Genomic DNA, 22,663 nt, shown 5'->3' on the forward strand with positions numbered 1-22,663 from the left:
TTGGTGGGAGAATGGCCCATTATCCTGTGCATGTTTAAATACAATTCAATTGATCGAATGGGGAGTGGGGAATGGAGTAAGATCAGAGGAAAGTCTTCTCTAGCTTACCATACTGAGAAGGACATGTGATCGGCCCTTGAATTTATTGAACAGAGAAAGGCAATTTTACTAAAGCTGTGGTGAAGACTTTTCATTTAGATCAAATAAAAAGCCAGGATAGATTCTTCATCTCATATAGGAACTATATAAGGTGTTAACCAGTTAAAACTCTCTATGGCCATTTCATAGTTAAAATTTACATATACTTATAAGTAATTATATTGTGTTATAAAGAACCTATAGAATTAAGACTAAAAGAAATAGCAAAATTTGACAAGAAAAACTATCTGAGATGCAATGTGAATCATGGACCATTTGTGGGAGAAAGTTTCTCCAACTCATTTCTCCAGTTCAGTGGTTCACAGATTTACGGAGCACAAGTTCTGATTTGAAAATAGAGATTCTCAGGACTTCCCTGGTGGTCCAGTGGTTAAGATGCCATGCTTCCAATACAGGGGGCATGGATTCCATTATTAAGGTCCCACATGCTGTGGGGTACAGTCAAAAATAAATAAAAATGCAGATTCTCAAGACCCATACCCTGAAATTCTAATTCTGTAGGTCTCCAGCAGGACTTCATAAACTACTTTTAAACCACATCCCTGTAGACACTGATGCAAGTTGTGTTCAGACCAGTTTTGGAGAACCTTGCAATTAAAATTATCTTTAAAGGATTTTCGTTTTAGTTGATTTCTGGAATAACCATGTTCTACTTGAACATCAAAGTAAATTTCTGGGGTTAGTGGGTACTAATCTAAGAAGAGAGGAGAGGCAGTATTATGTATATTTAAACAATTTTTAAAATTTTAAACTAATTTTAGACTTAGACATTTATAGATTGTTTCTAAAAGCCTAGCTCTTAAATGGTCTTTTGTGATGCTGAACATGGAGAAATGGTAATAGAAGTGTGTGGTAGAAACATGAGGAATGAGCTCACTGTTTGCCTCTTGCTTATCTTGTAAAATGACTTGCCCACATATATTTACATAGGCTTTAGATATTTTAATTTAGAAAATTGTCACCATTTACTGATATATAGTATCCACTCTTTTTTTCTTTTTTTTTTTTTTTTGTATTTTTGTGCTTCAAAATATGATGCCAGTCAGCTTAGTTGGTGGAGGAACCATACCATAGTCACAGTATTTAAATTAAGCTCTAAAACTATATAATTTTAGAACAACTCTGAGTATTTACTGCTAAATTTTCCATTAAAAAACTCTGTAGTCTATTCAATAATAAATAAATTTTATGCAGCCATTAAAAAGTTCAAGAAAAATTTTTATCAGCATATAGCTATGTTAGTGACCTTTGTACAACCTCTCAACAAAATACCGCCATTAAATATTTCAATACCATCGTATGGCTTAATTTTATCATTCCTGAATGTTCAAAACGATTTTAAATATTTATTTAACTTAATTCAGCATGAGTCATTTCATCCTGGATTTTAATGCTAACCTCAGAACATATAGTGATTGAAAGAAGGAATCATTATTATGTATTTATGGTGAAAATTAAATTAAAGTATATTTTAACACACTTGTGAATTTCTAAAGCTGACAGCAATAAGGAATATACTAAGAAGACATTTTCTCTTTATTATTCATATTAAATATGCCACTCTTATATTCTGTAGGCAGAATGAGACCCATAAATATGGTGATTATATTTGAATGCTATGGAGTCAATACACTTAGAAATTAAATATGTTGATGCAACAAAATTCTTCTCTCATTGGTTACTAGTAAAGAGATGCCTCCTCTGTAGGGACAGCTGTCAGTGTTAGTTAAAAATCCCTACTGCGTAAATTGGAAATTAGGTACTTTCTGAAAAGGGAGGGGTTTGCTATTGTAGGCTATTATAGCTTCTTCATAATAGTTAAGACCAATCATATCAACCCTCTGTATTCTGATTCACTGACCCACTCCATAAAGTCATTATGGACAATTGTGTCCAGCCGCCCCAGGGCTCCATTAAAGGTCTATTTTAGATCTCAGATGCCTGCTGATAGAAGACACATTTTCTCCAACCGAACCCCAGTTACACTGCATGAATAGGTATAACAGTTTTTGAAATATCCATTTTATATAACACAACCTTGGTCTAGTTTTTGCTTCTTAAAAATCATCATTAATGTTGCTGTGTGTGTGTGTGTGTGTGTGTGTGTGTGTGTGTGTATTGGTTAGGAGAATTAGGAGAAAACTGGATAGGACTCAGACTTTTACAACTTCAAAACACCTAAAAAAACCTCCTTTAAATATAATTTTATTTATTTTTGGCTGTGCTGGGTCTTCCTTGCTGAACAGGCTTTCTCCTGGCAGAGCGCAGGGGCTGCTCTCCAGCTGCGGTGCCCGTGTTTCTCCTCGCGGTGGTTCCTCTTGTTACGGAGCACAGGCTCTCGGGTGCACGGCTTCAGTAGTTGCAGCTCCTGGGCTCAGAGCACTGGCTCAGTAGTTGTGGCCCGCAGGCTTAGCGGCTCAATGGCACACAGGATCCTCCCGGATCAGGGATGGAACAGGTGGATTCTTTACCATTGAGCCACCAGTGGAGCACTAGAAAACTTTTTTTTTTTTCCTTAAATTGCACCCTGGATCTCGTATAGTGCTAATAAAGGTGCTTGTCAACTGTCTATCCCAGCACTTTCCCTCTCCCCTCCAACCTAGGAGATTGGACATGCCAGTGAAAAGGCAGAAAGGTCTCTGTCAGTCCTGCCTTTTTGCTCTGCAGGGAGTTTCCACTGTAATAGACTCCAAGACTGTAGATAACTTCTGCTTATGGCAGTGCTAGGGTTATGGGCCCAGTAAATAGCCGTTAGGTAATGACTGTTTAAGACCCAAAAAGGGTGGTTGGGCCCAGTTTGGTCTAAGGACTATTAGCCCAACATTGTGGATTGTACGCTTCTGTTCTTGACTCAATTAATGATGGATGGCTCAACACCAAACTTTAATAATCTTCAGCTTTGGTTGTCCTGTCTGTAAGATGTTATGATTATAATGTCTATATCTTAGGAAGGACATCATGCACTAAAATACTAAAAAAGCACTTCTGCCTGAAAGAAACAATTGTGGCTAAAAAATATAATAAGAACACATTTGCAAATGATTTGGGTGAACGTCTGAATAAAGTTACCCTTACCCTGTGTATAGCAATTGTAAAGCTAAGGATGATTTGTGCAAACTTACCAGTAAGTTGTAAATACAGCCTTCAAGTGGTGTTTTTGTTTTGTAATGTCTTTCATTGTATTTGAAAATTTTTCAAATGAGGTACAACAGATTATAAACCATGAAGAAAAAGGCCTGCATTCTGTGTCTGGCCTTATGATGTACATGGATAACTGTAAAAATTGTACATTACAGGCAACTCAGAATAGAAATGAAAACTCAAGCAAATATAAAAGTTAGCACTAACTTGAATTTATCCAAAGACTACCCCTCATCAAAATATATTCACCAGAGTTAGGAAGGATGGTTAGCTTTTCTAGAACAGATCAGACACACTAGTACCAGAAGTCCAATCAAAGGATTCTAGGAAAAAGAATAGGCTTGTGACTAATATTTTCAGCTGACCCCTAAAGTGTCCTGACTTTCCAGTGACACATTCTGTCCAATACATAGCTCTATACAAGCTCCACATGCTTGATGATCTCCAGCAAGTTAACTCATCAATCTTTGTCTCTGTTTCATCATCTACAAACAGGAGCAGTGATAGAACCAATCCCACAAGGCTTTTGCAAGATTTACTTCAGTGCAGCAATTACAAAGCTGTGTGATCTGAGAACATCATAATCTTACAGATTTTATATATATATATATATATAATATACATATATACATATATATGTATATATATTTGGTATTGCTTCATGGCATACAGGATCTCAGTTTCCCGACCAGGGGTTGAACCTGTGTCCCCTCGCAGGGGAAGCTGGGAGTCATAACCACTGGACCACCAGGAAAGTCCCTAGTTTTTATTATAGTTATTGTAATTATTGTTATCATTAGGTGTCTTATTATCCCTCCCAGCTTGTAAGCTCTTTGCATCGCCACACAAGAAATAATATATGATTTTCACATTGTTCTTAATGAAGGACTAAGTGAATGACTGAATGAATTTGATGAATTTTTTAAAAGGCAAGACCTTGAGAAATAGGAAGCTTGTATACTAGCAGATATCATGACTAAAGTAGTGTAGTCATGCAGCCCTTAATACTTATTTTGATCTCAGACAATATCCCCTTTATTTACTTATCCTATATGTCAGCCAGGTAGCTATGTTTCTTTTTTTTTAATATGTCTATTTTGGGCTGTACTGGGTCTTCGTTGCTGTGTGGCTTTTCTCTAGTTGCAGTGAGTAGGCTTTTCATTTCAGTGGCTTCTCTTGTTGCGGAGCACAGCCTCCAAGATATGCGGGTTTCAGTAGTTGCAGATCCTGGGCTCTAGAGCACAGGCTCAATAGTTGCGGCACATGGGTTAGCTGCTCTGTGGCATGTGTGATCTTCCTGGACCAGGGATTGAACCATGTCTCCTGAATTGGCAGGCAGACTCTTTACCACTGAGCCACCAGGAAAGCCCATTAGTTATGTTTCTTGAGAAGGCAATGGACCTTCTCAAAAAAAATAGAGAGTTTTTGATTGAGATAAAAAGTTGGGGGTAAAATATAATATTCTTGGGGTAGATTCTGAGGAGCACCATTCACTTTAAAATAACTCAGAAGCCAAGGAAACAGAAAGTTAGAGAATAAAATTGATCCAAAGACCACAGGGTATTCCTGGGAAAACAACAGAATATCAACAATGACTACAACAATAATCAAACAAATTTAAAATACCACAAAAGAACTGGGATAGGTCTCAAGAGACAGATAAACGCTATTGAAAGAAGCTTGAAAGAAAAAGAAAAATCAGCTCAGGGTTCAGCCTAGAAGAGAGAGTTTATAGAAAAGGGAAAGGTTTGATGACATCAGGAGATGATCTGAGACCCTGCTGAAAATATCACAGAGGGAACAGAGGCACATTCATAAAATATTTCCTATACCCAGATTCATCATAAGATTTCTAAAGTTATTCCAATTAGTGATTCGTGCATCTTTAAAAATGCAAATCAAGGAGCCCAAGTGGGAAGAAATATTGGACATTCATACTCTAGTATGAATTATATTTCCTTCAATGCGTTCTTCTCACAGTCTCCTCATCTCCATCCTTTCAGTTACTTAAGTCAAAAGCCCTGGAATCACCCTTTTCTCTCAACCACATCTAATGCATCAGCATATTAGTAAGATTTTCTGTTAAAATGCATAGACTGTAACCACTTTTCATCACCCCCTCTGCTTTACCCAGCCCACTCACCCAAGATGAGTGATCACCCAAGGTGTGTGATCCTAACCAGTGACTGTGTTTCTGCCTTTGCCTCCTTGAAGCTAATCTTGTTTTCTTACAGCAGTCAGAAAGATGCAGTTACAATTAAGACCCACATGCCACTTCTTTGCTCAAAACCCTGTGAGAGTCTCCCATCAGTAAGGATAAAAGTTTCACTTCTCTCAGAGCCCTTCAAGAGCCTGTTCACCACATCCCACCCCTTCACTTTACCCTGCTCTGCATTTTCTCCTGCCTCTGGACCTATCTCTTTGCACCTCCCTCTGCCTTAGAATTCTCTTCCTCAGGACCCTGTGTAGATTAATCCCTCCTTTGCTTCAGGCTTTTAATCATATGTCATCCTCCCAAGCTATCTACTTAAGATTTCAACCTGTTACTCTACAATTGTTACTTAACCTATTTCATATACATTTTTCCTCTCATTTGTTTTTTATCATCAGTATTTATCAGTTACACATCCTGTACTTATACATTTATCTTATTTATTATTTCTCTGTCATATAGAAATGTAAATGCCTTGAGGACCAGGATTGGGTTTTTTGTTGCGGTCTTTTTTGTCTGCTAATATATTCTCAACCAGTCCATCATAAAGGAAATCAGTCCTGAATATTCATTGGAAGGACTGATGCTGAAGCTGAAACTCCAATACTTTGGCCATCTGATGCGAAGGACTCATTTGAAAAGACCCTGATGCTGGGAAAGATTGAAGGCAGGAGGAGAAGGGGACGACAGAGGTTGAGATGGCTGGATGGCATCACCGACTCAATGGACATGAGTTTGAGTAAACTCCAGGAGTCGGTGATGGACGGGGAGGCCTGGCATGCTGCAGGCCATGGGGTCGCGGAGAGTTGGACATGACTGAGCGACTGAACTGAACTGAATACATTCTCAGCACTTAAAACATCTGCTGTATAAGCTGGTCCTCAGTAAATAGTTTCTAAAAGTGAATCATTAAATTACCTTAAGTATATGTTTTATTACTTAAAAATCCAGCTGTAGTAGATTTCCCAGGGCCTTGGATATGCCTTTTTGATATCTGTGTGTGTTAGGGATGGGGATTGCTTTGACATAGAAATGTAATTTGGAATTGAGGCATTGGAGCATGGAAAAGTATTAGTGGATCCAGAAATGGAAAATGCAAAATTGTATCTCTGAGTACCTAGAATGTATGAAGAAGCTATTCATTAAGTGGATAACATGTGCAGGAGGTAGAAAAAAGGTCAAGGACATTATGAGAAAAAGAAAAAAAAAAAAAACAGAAAAGTTAGTAAACAGCATCTCGTCTGTGTTATGCTTTCTACAGATTGCTTCTTCTTCCTTCTTCCAGGTTAGTCAAGATTCTCATTGAGTTCCAATGCTACTAGGACTCCATCAAAACATTGAAGTGAGGGGTAGATGGGTGTTCATAAGTTCTAGGATATTTGCTGAAAAGCAGAGCTCTATTCATCATAGTTCTGCCCTTGCAAACTCCAGCCCTCTGAATGGAAAGACTTCATTCTTGCTTCTCTTACCTGGAGGACACCAGTGGCAGGACATGAAAAAAGACCAGTGTAATAGCCAAGGACAGCTAGGAGATATGTATGGAGGCAGGATAAATTACCCATGGCTTGTCATCTTTCGAGACACTCTTGAAAAGCCAATTTGCCCTTTTTTGCATAATATGCAACAAAAAAGAAAGAATAAACACCCCCGAAATGACAAATGCCTATGGGACAAAAGGAATAAATCACAGATTCACAGATTGTTTGTGGAACTGCCTGATAAGAGGACTGTGAACTGAAGGCTGCAATGCATTTATTTGCATTTATCCTCCATATCATCTTATTCAATCCAGCCTCAGAGTTGCACACTAATATTAAAGAAAGAATAATTAAAACAGAGTCTCATCCCAGAACCCTTCTTCTACTAACTTGGATTATCTTAATATGATTTTAGGGATGTGTGTGTGTGTGTGTGTGTGCACGCGCACATGCTTAGTAGTGTCCAACTCTTCTCAACACCATGGCCTGTATCTTGCCAGGCTCCTCTGTCCATGAAATTTTCCAGGCAAGAATATTGAAATGGGTTGCCATTTCCTCCTCGAGGGGATCTTCCCGATCCAGGGATGGAACCCACATCTCTTGGGTCTCCTACACAATCAGGTGGACTCTGCCAACTGCGCCATCTAGGAAGCCCTTAGGCATGTATGTGATGTTTATTATTCAGACACTACAAACGCAATGTTTGAAGTTAGGGAGAAATGATAAAATATAACTTAGAAAAATTATCCAAAAACCTGAAAATAGGTAAAAGATGTTAAAGGGGATTTTTCCAATATAGTGCTCCATTTGAATTTCTATCAACATGGTTATTTTACAACTCTGTAAATGCAGGGGTTAATTTGTCATTTTTATTTAGTAGATTCAAGTAATGTCTGTCCAGTAGAACAGATGACCTCTAAGTTTACAGTTATCTAGTTTTATATCTTATCCCCCGATATATCCCAATGCATACATGTTAAGTCACTTCAGTAGTGTCTGTCTCTTTGCAACCCTATGGACTGTAGTCTGTTAGGCTGCTTTGTCCATGGAATTTTCCAGGCCATTTCCTTCTCCAGGGGATCTTCCCAACCCAGGAATCAAAACTGTGTCTCTTGCATCTCTTGCATCTGCAGGTGAGTTCTTTACCACTAGCACCACCTGCGAAGCCACTGATTTATCCCAATATCTATTTACAAATATTAAATATATATATATGTATTTATCATTAGCTTCTCATCTGCTCTTTGTAGTTATTTTTATTTTTTTGTAGTCATTTTTAACATATTACTGGTTTCCTAATTAACAAGTGGATTGAATAATATCCTTAACTTATTCCTTTTGCCTCCTTATGAAAGTCATATTTTTAACTCTTTCAGAATTATCCTTTACCATTCTGATAATTTTCATGAGCTCTCTTCATTAGCTGTCTGATAATTTTCATTGGATCATCCTATGTTCTGGTGAACTTACCTAATGGAACTTAGTTCATTGGTGGTGGTGGTTCAGTCACTAAAGCGTGTCTGGCTCTTCTGCCACTCTATGGACTGTAGCCTTCCAGCCTTCTCTCTTCATGGGGTTCCCCAGGCAAGAATACTGTTCATTGGTAAATAATCTTACTTGCTTACTTCAAAGCCTGGTACATCACATTGATCTTTTGCCTTTCCTGTTTTGTATAATCACATCACCCCTGCCTCCCATCCAAGATATTGCATGGCTTATTCTTACTTTTTCATAGGTCCCAATCCATTCTTGGCATTCATACCTTGGTAACAAGTAATTTGTCAAAGTTAACTTTGCTAAAACTACTTAATTAGGCATTACACATTAGAAAAATAAATATTTAATGGGTCAAATTTCTTTTTCTCTATCCTTATCACTCTGCAGATAGCCAAAATATAGTACGAGGCTTTACAACACACTGAGTTCAACAGTAAAAAAAATATATTCTTAATATCTCAATGAAGGGTTAAATTAAATAAAAAATAATGGCACTCATAAGTCATAGCATCATTAAAAGTTATGCTACAAAAAGTTTTGTAAGAAATAAACTGAAATAGAACATAGACAGTGGATTTTTTAACAATTGTTCTTTTTGCTACTGTAATATGATACTTTCCAGGAATGACAGCAAGCTTCTGAACAGTCATAGACTTCATCTCTTCTTAAGGAAATCTTTTCTTCTAGCTATGGTCAAATGTTTCTTCATTATTCATATGTCCATTAAAAGGGAACAATAATAAAAGCAAAAAGAAGCATTTCTAAAGATTATCTTGTATGATTAGAATATTCTATAATTTGGTATTATTTCTTATTCATCCTTTCATGCAACCTTATTGTTATTTTTAGTAATTTTATTCTAAAAGATAGATGAAATACTGACATTAAAGGAAATTAAATAAATGAAATGAGAAAAATTGGTAATGTTGCATAACAGAGTTTAAGAATGTCATTTCTTCCACTCACTGACTGAATAAAATATCACTGTGGGCTGACATAATTTGGAAAATTGTTATTCTCCACTGTCATTGGTAAATAATAGAGACTATAGAGTCAAAGGGGAAGGAAATAAAATGACACAAACTTCTGCTCTTAGTGAGATTTCCTGTAATATGGTATTTACTTTAAAAAAGTAAAATCCTGTTCTTCTGAAATGATAAATTTTCTGTGAAAATTTCTGATACACACCAAAAATTAAGCTTAATCATTTAGCTCCCTATTCATGTCCCAGTGGTCATCCCTTGAATTTAAATTTATGATGTTTTCCTTAAAAATAAAATTAGTCTGTGCCAGCTCAACCATCACGGATTCAGATGCCTTTAAATATTAGCAAATATAAGCTAATTTTTTTTTAAAATTGAGGTCAGATTTGGTTGGCCCAAGGTCACACTAATATGTTGCTTATTGTCTACAAGTGACATTTGCTGAATATTACCTTAGGCTACATTTTTAGCATTCTCTCTGGCATGCTGAGATTAGATGTGACATTTCCTGGCCAGAATAAAACACAAGGTCGATTCTAAAGAATATAATACTATATTATTTCCAAGCAACTTTGCATTTGCTTATCTATAGTACACAGGCAGTTCGCTTTAAAGCATGGGACTTATGAACCACTGCTAGGCACATGCTAAATCCTTCTCCTTACACGATGTCTCCCCACACTGTCCCAGCATGTATGACTGTCTCCTGAGCCCTTTGCAGAGTCCCTGAGAAAATAACCGCAGTGGAGTTCAGAACGTTCCAGCTCCTACTATAAGAGGGTAAGGGAGTGTATCCTCCCATTGCCTGGGGAGATGATAGTTTCGTCAGGAAGGAAATTTCCCACTGAGATAATGTTATACAAGATGATTGGCATATGTAAATCTATGAAAGTGAAAGTGAAGTGAAGTCGCTCAGTGTGTCGGACTCTTTGCGACCCCATGGACTGTAGCCTACCAGGATCCTCGGTCCATGGGATTTTCCAGGCAAGAATACTGGAGTGGCTTGCCATTTCCTTCTCCAGGAGATCTTCCCGACTATCGTGAGCTAAATAAAAATTTGTAGAACACCAAAGAAATATCAATTATTTACCAAAGTACTTAGGAAAGACAACCCATTAGTAAGTTTGTAACTGGAAAAACAATTTGGAAATGTCATGAATTTGGCTTAATATTTTATTTTTCTTCCTAAAGCCCTAAAAGGAAAAAGTCATCATAATAATAAAAACCCACCGTTGGTCCAGTTATTCTCTCATAATCACTCTGTTGCATTCACTTACCCTGACTAGAGTCAATTATTAAACGAAAATATGAATGTATACTTGAATTTTGCTCTCTGAATGAAATACAAGGCTTGCAAAATTCAAGCATTTTTTTCTCAACCAAACGTCTGTATACTTACTAGTTTAAAAAATTGTAAAAATAGATAGTAATCTCCAATACAAAGAAAACTGTCCATTTAAAAATTAAAATATGATCATAATTAATTTTCTTGGTTAGCTATTGATACTGAGCTACATGGCACAATAAAATATATTAAATATGTAGTTGTGAGTTTATTTTATTTTAAACTAGGTCTTATCTAGAAAGGTACACCTAGAGATGGGTTTACAATCCTGATTACAGGATTGCATTTATCAGTAATTTAGATTATCTGAAAACTTGAAAAGAATACTCTCTCTTGATTTACATATTATCTACAAGCAACAGATACTATAACAAGAGGCCAATAAGTACCCATTTCCTTCTGTATGCAGCTGTCTGGGTTGGGATCTAGGAAATGTTACTCTGTATTGAAGGTGCCTGAACTATTCTACTTCAACCCTCTATATTAAATAAAGTGACTGTCAATATCCTAGTTGAAGCTACAGAACACAGATAGCTCTTTATATCTATAAGGAATGCAATGAGCCATCCAAGCTAACTCAGCAGAGAGAACATTTACTAACAAAATGATCGTAGAGACCCATTGACTTGATGGGTGTCTGGGACTGTGTAGATAAGAGGTACCCATGATAAAAGTGGGAGCAGATTTGAAGTCTTTAACAGGCTCCTTTTAGCCATCCTAGCATGGTTTATTAGCGTGACACAGGCTCCCTGTTTTCTCTCTCTTTAATGATACTGTTCTATGAACCAATGAATGTTTTCATTTGGAAAATAAGAAAGCATTAATGTGTTATCTGGACTGTGGTTTCTTTAGTGATGCCAAGGGAATAAATATGTTAATTCTGTGCTTTGAGGAATGTATTGGGTAAGGGTCATTACTTCATTGATCTCATTGAACACCAAGTCCAGGTGAGAAAAAGTTAATATTATACACCTTGGACTATTTCATTACATAAAAGCTTGACTTAGAAAATGGAGAATTTCAGGGATACTTGGATATACTTTTAGATGATGACTTTCAGATTACATCCTCAGAAGTCACGTTTAATGTTTAACTCATCATTTGTTAATTAGGATAACCTGAAGCAATTGACCTCAAACTACTGCTTGACTCTTCAGAAAAGAGGCAATTACTATGAAAAACTACCACATAAATCTTGAAGTTGTCACAAAGTCTTACACAAATAATTCTTTTTGATATAGAAATAAAAAACAATCTTCTTCACATACAAGGAAATGTACAAAAACACATTCCTCGAGGAAATAGTGTTTTCTTGGCACATCAGGGCTTTTACAGCAGGAGTTAAATAACAGCAGAAGTGCCAACTGGAAAGAGGTTTCCCTGGCTTTAAAACTGGAACAAAACAACTCTCAACATTTGCAAAACATTCCTTTATTATTAGAAATAAATTATTTGTATAAAAAAATCGCATGCGTCAACCATTGCATTTATTTTTAGCACAACCCAGGGCTTCAATCCGGTCAGCCATTACAAGAAACGGACTCTTTGTCTTATACAAGTTGAACAATGTGGGACAGGAACGGGAGTTCTCACAATCACAGAAAAATACTTACAAGAATAACATCAGACAAGGTTTATTTCATATTTCAACAGCATTTGTTTTTGTTTTTGTTTTTTTTTCACAAGCTAACATTAGTTTCCTTTTGTGATTTTTTTTTTAACTGCTCATGAATAAACAATACTTTAGCTTGACACTCATTGGTTGCATTGTATAAAACGGGTTTCTTCACTCCCTATTATTAATACTTTTGGCTTGTGGCTACTTTTTGTTCCTTACAAGATTGACTATTGATTTGATTGATTGTAGTCTACAGAGATCTCCAGGAGTGAGTGTTGGTGGTGTCACGTTCATTGTTTAAGATCGCATACCACATTTCTTCATATTGTATCATTTCCCTGTTTCAGATTGAGTGATTGCTGTAGCTGATATATGTCGTCTTGGTGGAGGAAGCTGTTAAGACAAATTAAGACAAATTATAATACAGGATAATATATCAGTTTGTTAAAATGATCTTAAAATTCAAATCTTAAAGTGACTTCTTATGATATGTGGTCTTTGCAACATGTTATTTTAAACCACGTGGTAGGAATTCAACAGCTGTAGAAATAAAAAGCAGAATTTTTGATCTGTGAAACCACTAGTCTCATCTATAATAAACACATTTAGCAGAAAATTAAAAATATGAACACCTTGGTGTTTAATAAAGTTAGGTGAAATTCTATTTAATGTGTGTTTTGATTAACAGAGATTTACAGTGTAAAAAAATGAAAGAACAGATCAATTCTGTATCCTGCAAAATAAAAAAAGATTTTTTTTATAATCCACATTAAAGACATCAATTTTTCGAGCCTGCTTGATGACCAAAAAAGGGTCAGTCATTATAATTAGTCATGCTCTGAGAGTGAATATGTCTTTTATTCAAATATAATACTTTTAAACTCTAAAAGTGAATACATTAAAATGTATTGCCAACACATATTTATGGTCTGGTTTCATGGAGAAGGAAACGGCAACCCACTCTAGTACTCTTGCCTGGAAAATCCCATGGACAGAGGAGCATGGTAGGCTACAGTCCAAGGGGTCGCAAAGAGTCAGACACAACTGAGCGACTTCACTTTCACTTCATCAAAAGGATACAAATGGAGATGTTTAAAAAATAAAGACTTGAAGAAGCAAATTAATATTTAATTTTTCTGGTACCAGCTTACTGTGAAATAAAACCCATTATTGTAAGATTATTAAATAGGTATGAAAAGAAAATATTCTAAGTCAAATTGATATTCATAATTAAATTTCCAGAAATACAAGTCTAAATCCAGATAATTCCTTTGTGTTTTTGAAAGCTGTGATGGAATAAATCTCTGTTCTAAAATTCAAATGTGATGTTCTACTTTTCAGTGGAACTCTGGAATGAATAAGAAAAAAGAAGAAAAAATGCTAAACGTATATGTTTCACTTTGTTGTTTAGTCACTAAGTTGTGTCTGATTCTTTAGTGACCGCCATGGATTGTAGCCCACCAGGCTTCTCTGTCCGTGGGATTTCCCAGGCAAAAATACTGGAGTAGGTTGCCATTTCCTTCTCCAGGGAATCTTCCTAACTCAGGGATAGAACCCTCATCTCTTGAATTGGCAAGCAAATTCCTTACCATGGAGCCCCCAAGGAAGCCTATGTATTTCACTACATAAATCCAATTTACAGTGAAACAGATTTTTTTTTTTTAGAGAATGATTTACTTTTGAACACTGAATAAGAAAATTGTAAAGTTCCTTCTCTGAAATAATGAGTGATTAGACTCATTCCATTTTAATGTACATGAACTCTGGTAATTGACCAGATAATTTTTTATCAGAACCAGCATTACCTAAAGACCATAATCAGTAAAATTAAAGCAAGTAGCCCAGGATGTGCTAGTTGTAGATGCTTTTGCTATTGTTATTTCATTGACTATTATGAGCTTCATGCCAAAAACAGGTGGGACATATCTGCATATCTTTCTATATTGCTCACACTAGGTTATTATTGACGTGCAATTGAAAGGAAATAGATCTTAGACTTAGTTTTAAATTGCATCCTCTTTAAAAAATGAGTGCAAAAACATCACTAAACCAGGTTACAGGGCCTCAGTGTCATCATTGATACACAATCCATAACATTGAGTTTTTGAAAGGACAGAGGCAGGGGAGATTTGTGGGGTAACAGCAGTTTTCTTAGAGAATCAATATGGAATGCTTTTGGTGTAAAATGGGACAGTGATTTTTATGGTCTTTATTTCATTTTTAATTTTTTTCTTTCTTATTTGTATAATGCTATCATATGCCTCTAAATATTTTCTAAGAAAATAAAATCTATACTTCAGCTATGCTTTTGAAAGACTTTCACATGGTCTTTGTTGACAAGATGAAGAAAAATTATGAGTTAAAAAAACGGCCCTGAAAGAAAAATACTCAACTTTTTGCCATATTCAGTATATTTAATAACTAAGTATGTAAGAAATATTTATCAGATTTGAAGATAGCTAGAAAGAAAAATTATGGAGGTAACAGAAAAACAATAGCCAAAAGACCTTGATGAAGATGATATTCAGATGTTATTCTTCAAGGATCATTCCAACTTTAAGACTCTAAACCTCCTTAGAAATTCATGTTTTATTTTTTGGGCTCTTAGAAGTGACCTCCAGAAAAAGATGGTAGAATTCTACTGAGAACTAAGACTATAATCTACAAAAGGAATCATAATTTTTTTGATTAGAAAAGGGATGTAAGACTCTGAACACTTCTGAATTTTAAGTCTTATCTTTTCTATTATTCAGAGACCAATCTAGATTTTGTGGGCCAGACCACTAGGTAAAATGATAGTGCACACAATAAAGCAAGTCATGTGAATGTTTTTTGCAAGTCAGTGCATATAAGGGCTTCCTAGGTGGCAGTAGTTGTAAAGAACCCGCCTGCCAATGCAGGAGATGCAGGCTTGATCGATCTCTGGATCTGGAAGATCCCCTGGAGAAGGAAATGGCAACCCACTCCAGTATTCTTGTCTGGGAAATCTCCTGAACAGAGGAGGCTTGCAGGCTGCAGTTCGTGGGATTGTTACATGTTGGACACGACTGAAGTGACTTAGCACATAGGCACGTACACACACAGTGCATATAAAGGTTACGTTAGGACTTCCTTGGAAGTCTAGTGGTTAAGACTCTGAGTTCCCAGTACAGGGTGCACGAGTTCCATCCCTGGTCAGGGAATTGAGTCCAACACGGGATTTGGCACCGCATGGCCAAAAAAAAAATTCTGCTTATAGTTTATTAAGTGTGTAATAATAGTGTGTCTAAAAACATAATGCACATACCTGAATTAGACAAAAATATTTCTAAAAAATGCTAACCATCATTCAACAATGCAAGTTTGCCACAAATGCTCAGTTTTTTGAAAAAAAAAAAAAAAGATGCAGTATCTGGGAAACACAATCAAGTGAAGCTCAATAGAAGGAGGTATGTCTACAGATTTTCTTGGCAGCAGTGGTACTTTTGCCTTCATCCCAGAAGTGTTACAGAACATAAAGGATTCAGAGATATACATATGAGGTAATGTAACACTTCTGATGATGAATATGCTTTGTGAAAATCAGGTTTGAATGCAGCAACAATGTATTTCCTGTGCACACACACTGGGTTTATAAGCCAGAGAAAGTGGATCTACCTCCAACAGCAGCTGTTCTCATGAATTATGCATGAACAGAGCTTAAGGACTACCATGTTACAGCATTTGTTAATTGGGTACTGTTGATAAAATTCATATATATCAGCTTTGTTCCTAACTTTCTTTTCAGGAGAAGTTTTATGAAACAACGCTTGACCTTTTTTACATGTGAAATGTAGTATTCTGCAAATTCAATCATTAACATGGACTTGTTTGGTATACCTTCCAGGTTCACATTCCTTTTATTTATTCTGCATACCTTTAGAAGCTTTAAAACCTTACATGTATGATCAGAATTTCAGGCATTAACAAGTCATCTTTAAGATGAAATGGCTTAAGGATGAGGGACTTGCATGTATATCATAAATACAAAGCTAATTTAAAAAAAATTCCAACTGTAAAACAGTAGCCATAATTATCAAAATCCTTCACATATTAAAAATAGAGATGCTAAAACAATAGTTTTTGAATTTTGTCTTCTCTTTTCTATGACCCCCTGGCCAATTTATATTTTCAAGACAGCAATGATACATCTACCTTTATACAGTGATTTATAGTTTACAAAACGCTATACTGTATGTCATTGTCATGTCATGGCAGTGAGAGTGATTTATCAAAAGTCTGATAGCAGAAAGTATGAGAGTGCAACAACATGGACACAGTCCCAGTGGATTAACCAGCCTGGGACTGATTGAAAATAGGCTCCCTCAGTTTTGCAAGGAGGTATTTCAAATCCAAGGAGGTACAATAGTAGTTACAGAGAATTTAATGGCCAAAATTTTTCCAGTTTTCAATTAAACTCCCAAAGACATAAAATGTTCTCATAGAAGAAAAATATTGCATTTAAGCTCTTCAAGTTTTTGGTAGTTTTAGAGAGTTTGTGATTTTGGAAGACTTTTGACTCCATTCAAACCACTGGTACATGTGGCAGAGGGGATAGGCATTCCTGGGGTCCATGGTCACTAGGTGTCTAAGTAAGCAAAGGTTAATAGTGGTTAAAGGGAGTAGGATGGAAGAAGGATGTGTGAAGATTTCCTACATTCTTGAATGCCTGAACTGTAATCACTTTATCTGAGCCTAATTTATTCAACCTTAAACCACTCCTGTAAAAGAAGAAAACTACAAAGTACAGTTTAAACTTCATTGAGGTCATAATTGACTTTATCTTGATTCACCTTAGCTTTCTTTCACCTTCCAAAAGTGAGCATTCGACTCCTCCAGAATATTATAGGATTACCCACCAGAGAGGCTCCACTTTTGTAATCTTTCATTCTTATTTCAGAAGAAATAGGGAATGTACCCATGCTATGAAATTTCCATTTCAGCATCAATAGAAAATAATAGAAAGAAAACAAAATGTGTTAGACTTATTTCTATGACATGGGATTAGTCTTTATCAACACCAGAAATTTTCCCTTCAGGGAACCGATTTATTTTTTAAAAGGGTGGAAAAAGTTGATTATTTTTTTCCTTACTACGTACAAGAGGTAAATCCAGGATAACTGATATTTACTTCACTGTATATTTGTTTGTTTCCATTTGTTTCCACGTTATATAAAGTTCTTTGGATTGCTATTAAAAACCAAGTGCATCTATAGACTCTGGTGAGTCATACTGAGATGTGCCAGTGTTCAAACTGTATCACTGGTCAACAGTAGTTTATTGACATCCTACAATAGGTATTAACTTCCTGCACTGATTCTTTCAAGGCAGGAAAGCACATCAAGTTCTGCCCTCAAGTCACAAGCATTCTACTCTGATAGAATGCCTTTGAGAGTAGTTTTAGTGCACCCTCTGCTAAGTGCCCAAATAGCTCCACTATTAGTCAATTCCCTACCTATAATCAGAGGTGGTTTTAACAATTTGATATCAAACCAATCCTTATTGTGCTTCTCTTGTACTTATTTAAGGGTTCACATTTGTAGAGAGTGAATAGATATATAGATAAATTTGATATTCAAGAACTGAAGGTCATCTTCCTAGAGGATCTGGCCAATCATTCCAAGAAGTCTGATAGTAATTGAAGCCAGTAAGTTTAATTAATACATGCTTATTTACTAAGGATAGTTCTGCATATAAGGCGTTAAAGTAGACAGTGTTGTAGATTAAGTTGTTATAATAATTGAGTCGGCTAAAATCAACTCAATCATCCCTGTATTTCATGTCAAATGTAGAAAGAATAGGAGATATAGCCTCCTGGAGTAATCTGAGAGAGAATGTGTGTGTGTGTGTGTGTGTGTGTGTGTGTGTGTGTGTGTACACTCTCACTGTATTCAACTTTCTGGTATTTGCGGTACATACTTGCAATTTGCTGTTCTTCAATAGATACCAAGATGGACTTGAATAGTTCAGTTAAACTCTACTGGATTAGTTTGGTAATAATGTATTATTATGTGTTTCTTCAGGGATGAATATAGAGAAGAGGAAGATAGGTGAGGAAAGGATAAGTGGAGTGGTGGTTGTAGCAAGAGTCCTATTTTCAGGTCATGAGGCTTTCAGAGAAGAACTCTATCTGAATATATCTTAAGAATTAGAGAGATCAATGAAAGTCAGAGAAGGGGATTACTTTGGGGAAACAAATATAAACTATGACTTAACCTAACATGTTGGCTAACAAGTTTTCTCATTTCCCTAAATACCTAAATAGCATATTGTCTACTTGTATAAGGGGCTTCCTTGATGGCTCAGTGGGTCAAGAAGCTGCCTGGAAAGCAGGAGACACAGGTTTGACCCCTAGGTTGGGAAGATCTCCTGGAGGAGGGCATGGCAACCCACTCCAGTATTCTTGCCTAGAGAATCCCATGGACAGAGGAGCCTGGCAGGCCACAGTCCATGGGGTCACAAATAGTTGAAAACAACTGAAGCTACTTAGCACACACACATGTTATTTGTGTAAGATCTTTGGTAACATGCTCCATAAATACTAGTTAATTGTTAATTCTATGAAGAGCAACCCATATTGAACTATCAACATTTGGAGAGTGAACACTAAAGGATAATCTTATAAATGGAGCCTCGTTCCAAGCTTCAAGCTCTTTGACGCTTCACAAGAGAGACTTGAGAGTCATCCTTTGTGAAAGAGAATTTGTGTCTATGTTCATGCTCTGGAGAGGAGCCACTTGCATTGAAATCCTTTGGTTCTAACCAAACAGTTCTAACTACTGTGATGGTCTCATGGTAGGTGGATACCACCATGCCCCTGGAACCATGTTGTACAGTCCCCAAGACCAGTAGAAGAATGTTCAACGTACATCTATCAGGAAGTGCTCCCGCTCTTGACCATCGGAAAGTCTACGGATGACTTACTGTTGGTTTCAAGACTCTCACAGAGTTCGCTTTTCACCTCGCCATTTGGTCTGTCATTGCCTTTTTGGATCAGTTTGCTTTGCATGGTGGCAGCGGTCACCACAGCCTTGAAGCTCCTCTTGCGTTTTTGAACGTTCTGCTCTGGATGAAAAATTATAATATAAACCTTGGGCATATACAGCATGCCCAGAGACACCGAAGCACTTAAACTCATGGAGACAGTGAGTGTTGTTGTCTGGATGTACATCTGAGGAAGGAAAAGAGAAAAAAAGGAATCAATGTTGGTAAGCCTGATCTAAGATACAGCAAATAACATGGCCATTTTCTGAAATTATCCCAGCTTCTCTTCTAAAAGATCCTTATTAAAATTAATTAATTAATACCCTTACTTGTAGTCAAGCATTCCTTTATCCCCACCTGCAGATGTGGATAAAGTTGTATTATTGATGAAGCCCAATTCCTTAAAACAGACCAAAAAACAAGTAGGCTGATGGAGCTTAATTTCCTGCTTAGATTGTAATTAACCATTTTATAATGAAAGGAACAAAACTAGTCTAGCAAAAGACTAACACTTTATGTCACACAAACCTTCTTCAGGGGGGTATCCCAGGGTCAAACGCTATCCTTTAAACAATAAACTTAACCTAGAAGGTAAATTATATACAGTAGAAATAGAGTGAGAGTGAAATAGTCCATAACATCACTATTTCACACCATTGCTTGAATAATACTAGTGTTTGCATCTACACATAATGACTTAAGTTGAGCTTCCAAACCTGATAAATCACAAGCATGCCATAAGGACTTGATTTTTCTAACAGCCTCTCCCACCCAAGGAAAATTCTGAGGACGTTCTAGATGACAGCATCAGATCAAAATAAATGTGGGTGCTTTTAGAAAATAATGAAAGACTTCCTCCTTCCAGGATTGAAACATGCCCTTTGGGGATGGGTCTTGACATCTGCATTTTGAGAATTCTCCCTCTGTGTTCATTTTTTATCCTTATTTCACTGAAATTGACTGCTCTGGTGCTTACAAAGAGAAGGCCCTCTGGAAGATTTTTCTTTCTGCAATCTAGAGGTTAATGAGCTGAAAAAAGTCAAGCATAAAATCATTGCTTTTGGCTTTTTCATTTTGTTATGAAAATAGACATGATAGTATTTTAATCTTTTCTCTTCCCCAGTATTATTGAGGTATAATCAAAACATAGAAATTCTATATATTTAAGTATAGAACTTAATATTTTGCTGAACATATTATGAAACCATCTCAATCAAGTTAATTAATGCATCCATCACAGTTACCATTTTCTTTCTTTCATTCATTTTTTTTTTTTTTAATTTGGCTGCATCAGGTCTTAGTTGCAGCTCTGAGGCTCTTCACTGCGGTACATGGCTGTGGTTGCCAACAACATGTGGGATATTAGTTCCATAACCAGGAATCGAACCCATATCCCCTGCATTGAAAGTCGGAGTCTTAACCAGTGGATCACCAGGGAAGTCTCTTATTCATTCTTTTTATTTTATTTTACTTTCTGGTGAGAATGTTTAAGCAAATTTCTTAGCAAATTTCATGTGTATGCAGTTCAGTAATTTTACTATAGTCACATATTCATCTTGCATAACTGGAAGTTCATACGTTTTGAACAGTATCTCCCCAGTTTCCCTTCCCCCTGCCCTTGGTAACCACTGTTCTGCTCTCTGCCTCTATGAGTCTGCCTATTTAAAATATTTTTAAAATATTTAGGCTATTTTAGAGCCAACTCATTGGAAAAGACCCTGATGCTGGGAAAGATTGAGGGCAGGAGGAAAATGGGGCAACAGAGGATGAGATGGTTGGATGGCATCATTGACTCAGTGGACATGAGTTTGAACAAACACCAGGAGATAGTGAAGGACAGAGAAACCTGGTGTGCTGTAGTCCATGGGGTCGCAAAGAATTGGACACAACTGAGCAAATGAACAACAATTTTAGGTTCCACATGTAAGTGAAATCATGCGGCATTTGTCTTTCAGTATCTGGGTAATTTCCCTTAGTATAATGTCCTCCAGGTTCATCCATGTTGCCACAAATGTCAAGATTTCCTTTTGTTATTTTTAAGAGTCAGTAATATTCTATCATATGAATATATCACATCTTTAAAAATAAAACCTTGATTAACTAACATTTTTCATTTCCTGAGCTCAAAAGATAATTTTTCCCAAGTAAGTTGGAATACTGAGGCTACAAAGTAGCCCTGTTTTTCGATTATGAAAAGATCCCTTTATCATCTACATGATCTTCATTAATATCTGTTCACACATAATGATACCAATGAAAACATAAAGTTGTCAGATTGCATCTGGTAATCCCCAGGACCTAAACAAATTGTGTCCTTTTTAATAAAGGCTCAAAATACATATACCTTCAAGGATAAATACTTGAATCAGCCTATGGCTGCCTTTTTCTAGGGGAGATTGTTTCTATTAACAGATGACAAAGCCTTGAGATAAGACACTGTCCAACATGTGAAGAGAACTTCAGGCACCACTAAAGAGGCTGTCCTTGTCTGAGAAATCATATCCTGTGGATTACTGAGTTTACTGTTCAGTTTATCTACCACTAAGGCTGCTCTTTGCTTAAAACCCTATCATGAAAAAAAAAAAAGAAAAAACCCTATCATGAGTGTGGGAACACCCATCATGTAGGGATATTTAGGATTGGCTTGTTTCAAAGTTCACCTCCTCCAGGAAGTCTTCCATGATAAATCTTATCTTAATTATATTGTCCTTATTTTACTTCTAAGCACTAATGCATTGAAAAATAAAAACACGGGAGCACTTGCTAACGTGTAACTATGTAATTATAGTCATTTATGTAAACTTTGCAATATTCATATAAAATATACAACTAGAGTATAAACTTCCTTAGGATCTGTAATCCACATTTTTCCTTACATATCTCTAAAAATTACATAAAAATTACTTAGATACCACTCATAATACAGAAATTACATAATAATTACACAATAATTATGTAATATAATAAGAAATTACATAATAATTATATACATAATGTAATTACAATAATAATTACTTGGAGAAGGAAATGGCAAGCCACTCCAGTATTCTTGCCTAGAGAATCCCATGGACAGAGGAGCCTGATGGGCCACATCCAAGGGGTCGCAAAGAGTCAAGACATGACTTGGCAACTAAACAACAATAATTACTTAGATATGACCCATTATTTTCAAGTATATGAAGATCTTCAAGAACCCCTTGATTTATAAAAATAATATAAAATATGTTT

The 22,663-nt window shown here is 36.2% G+C and overlaps 1 protein-coding gene across 1 annotated transcript in view; it reads right to left on the bottom strand.

The window, feature by feature from the left end:
* Window positions 1–12,573: 12,573 nt before the first annotated feature.
* The window catches only part of GRM8 (glutamate metabotropic receptor 8), an 819,273-nt gene continuing 809,183 nt past the window's right edge, over window positions 12,574–22,663 (bottom strand). Inside the window, exons 9-10 of the mRNA XM_061166403.1 lie at window positions 19,376–19,622; window positions 12,574–12,826 (exon numbers count right to left, since the gene is read on the bottom strand). Of these exons, the coding sequence (XP_061022386.1) occupies window positions 12,777–12,826; window positions 19,376–19,622 (297 nt within the window). The 3' untranslated portion in view covers window positions 12,574–12,776. The remainder of the gene's footprint in view (window positions 12,827–19,375; window positions 19,623–22,663) is intronic.

The sequence above is a fragment of the Dama dama genome, chromosome 18, assembly GCF_033118175.1.
Source record: "Dama dama isolate Ldn47 chromosome 18, ASM3311817v1, whole genome shotgun sequence".
In the NCBI taxonomy this organism is placed as follows: Eukaryota; Metazoa; Chordata; class Mammalia; order Artiodactyla; family Cervidae; genus Dama; species Dama dama.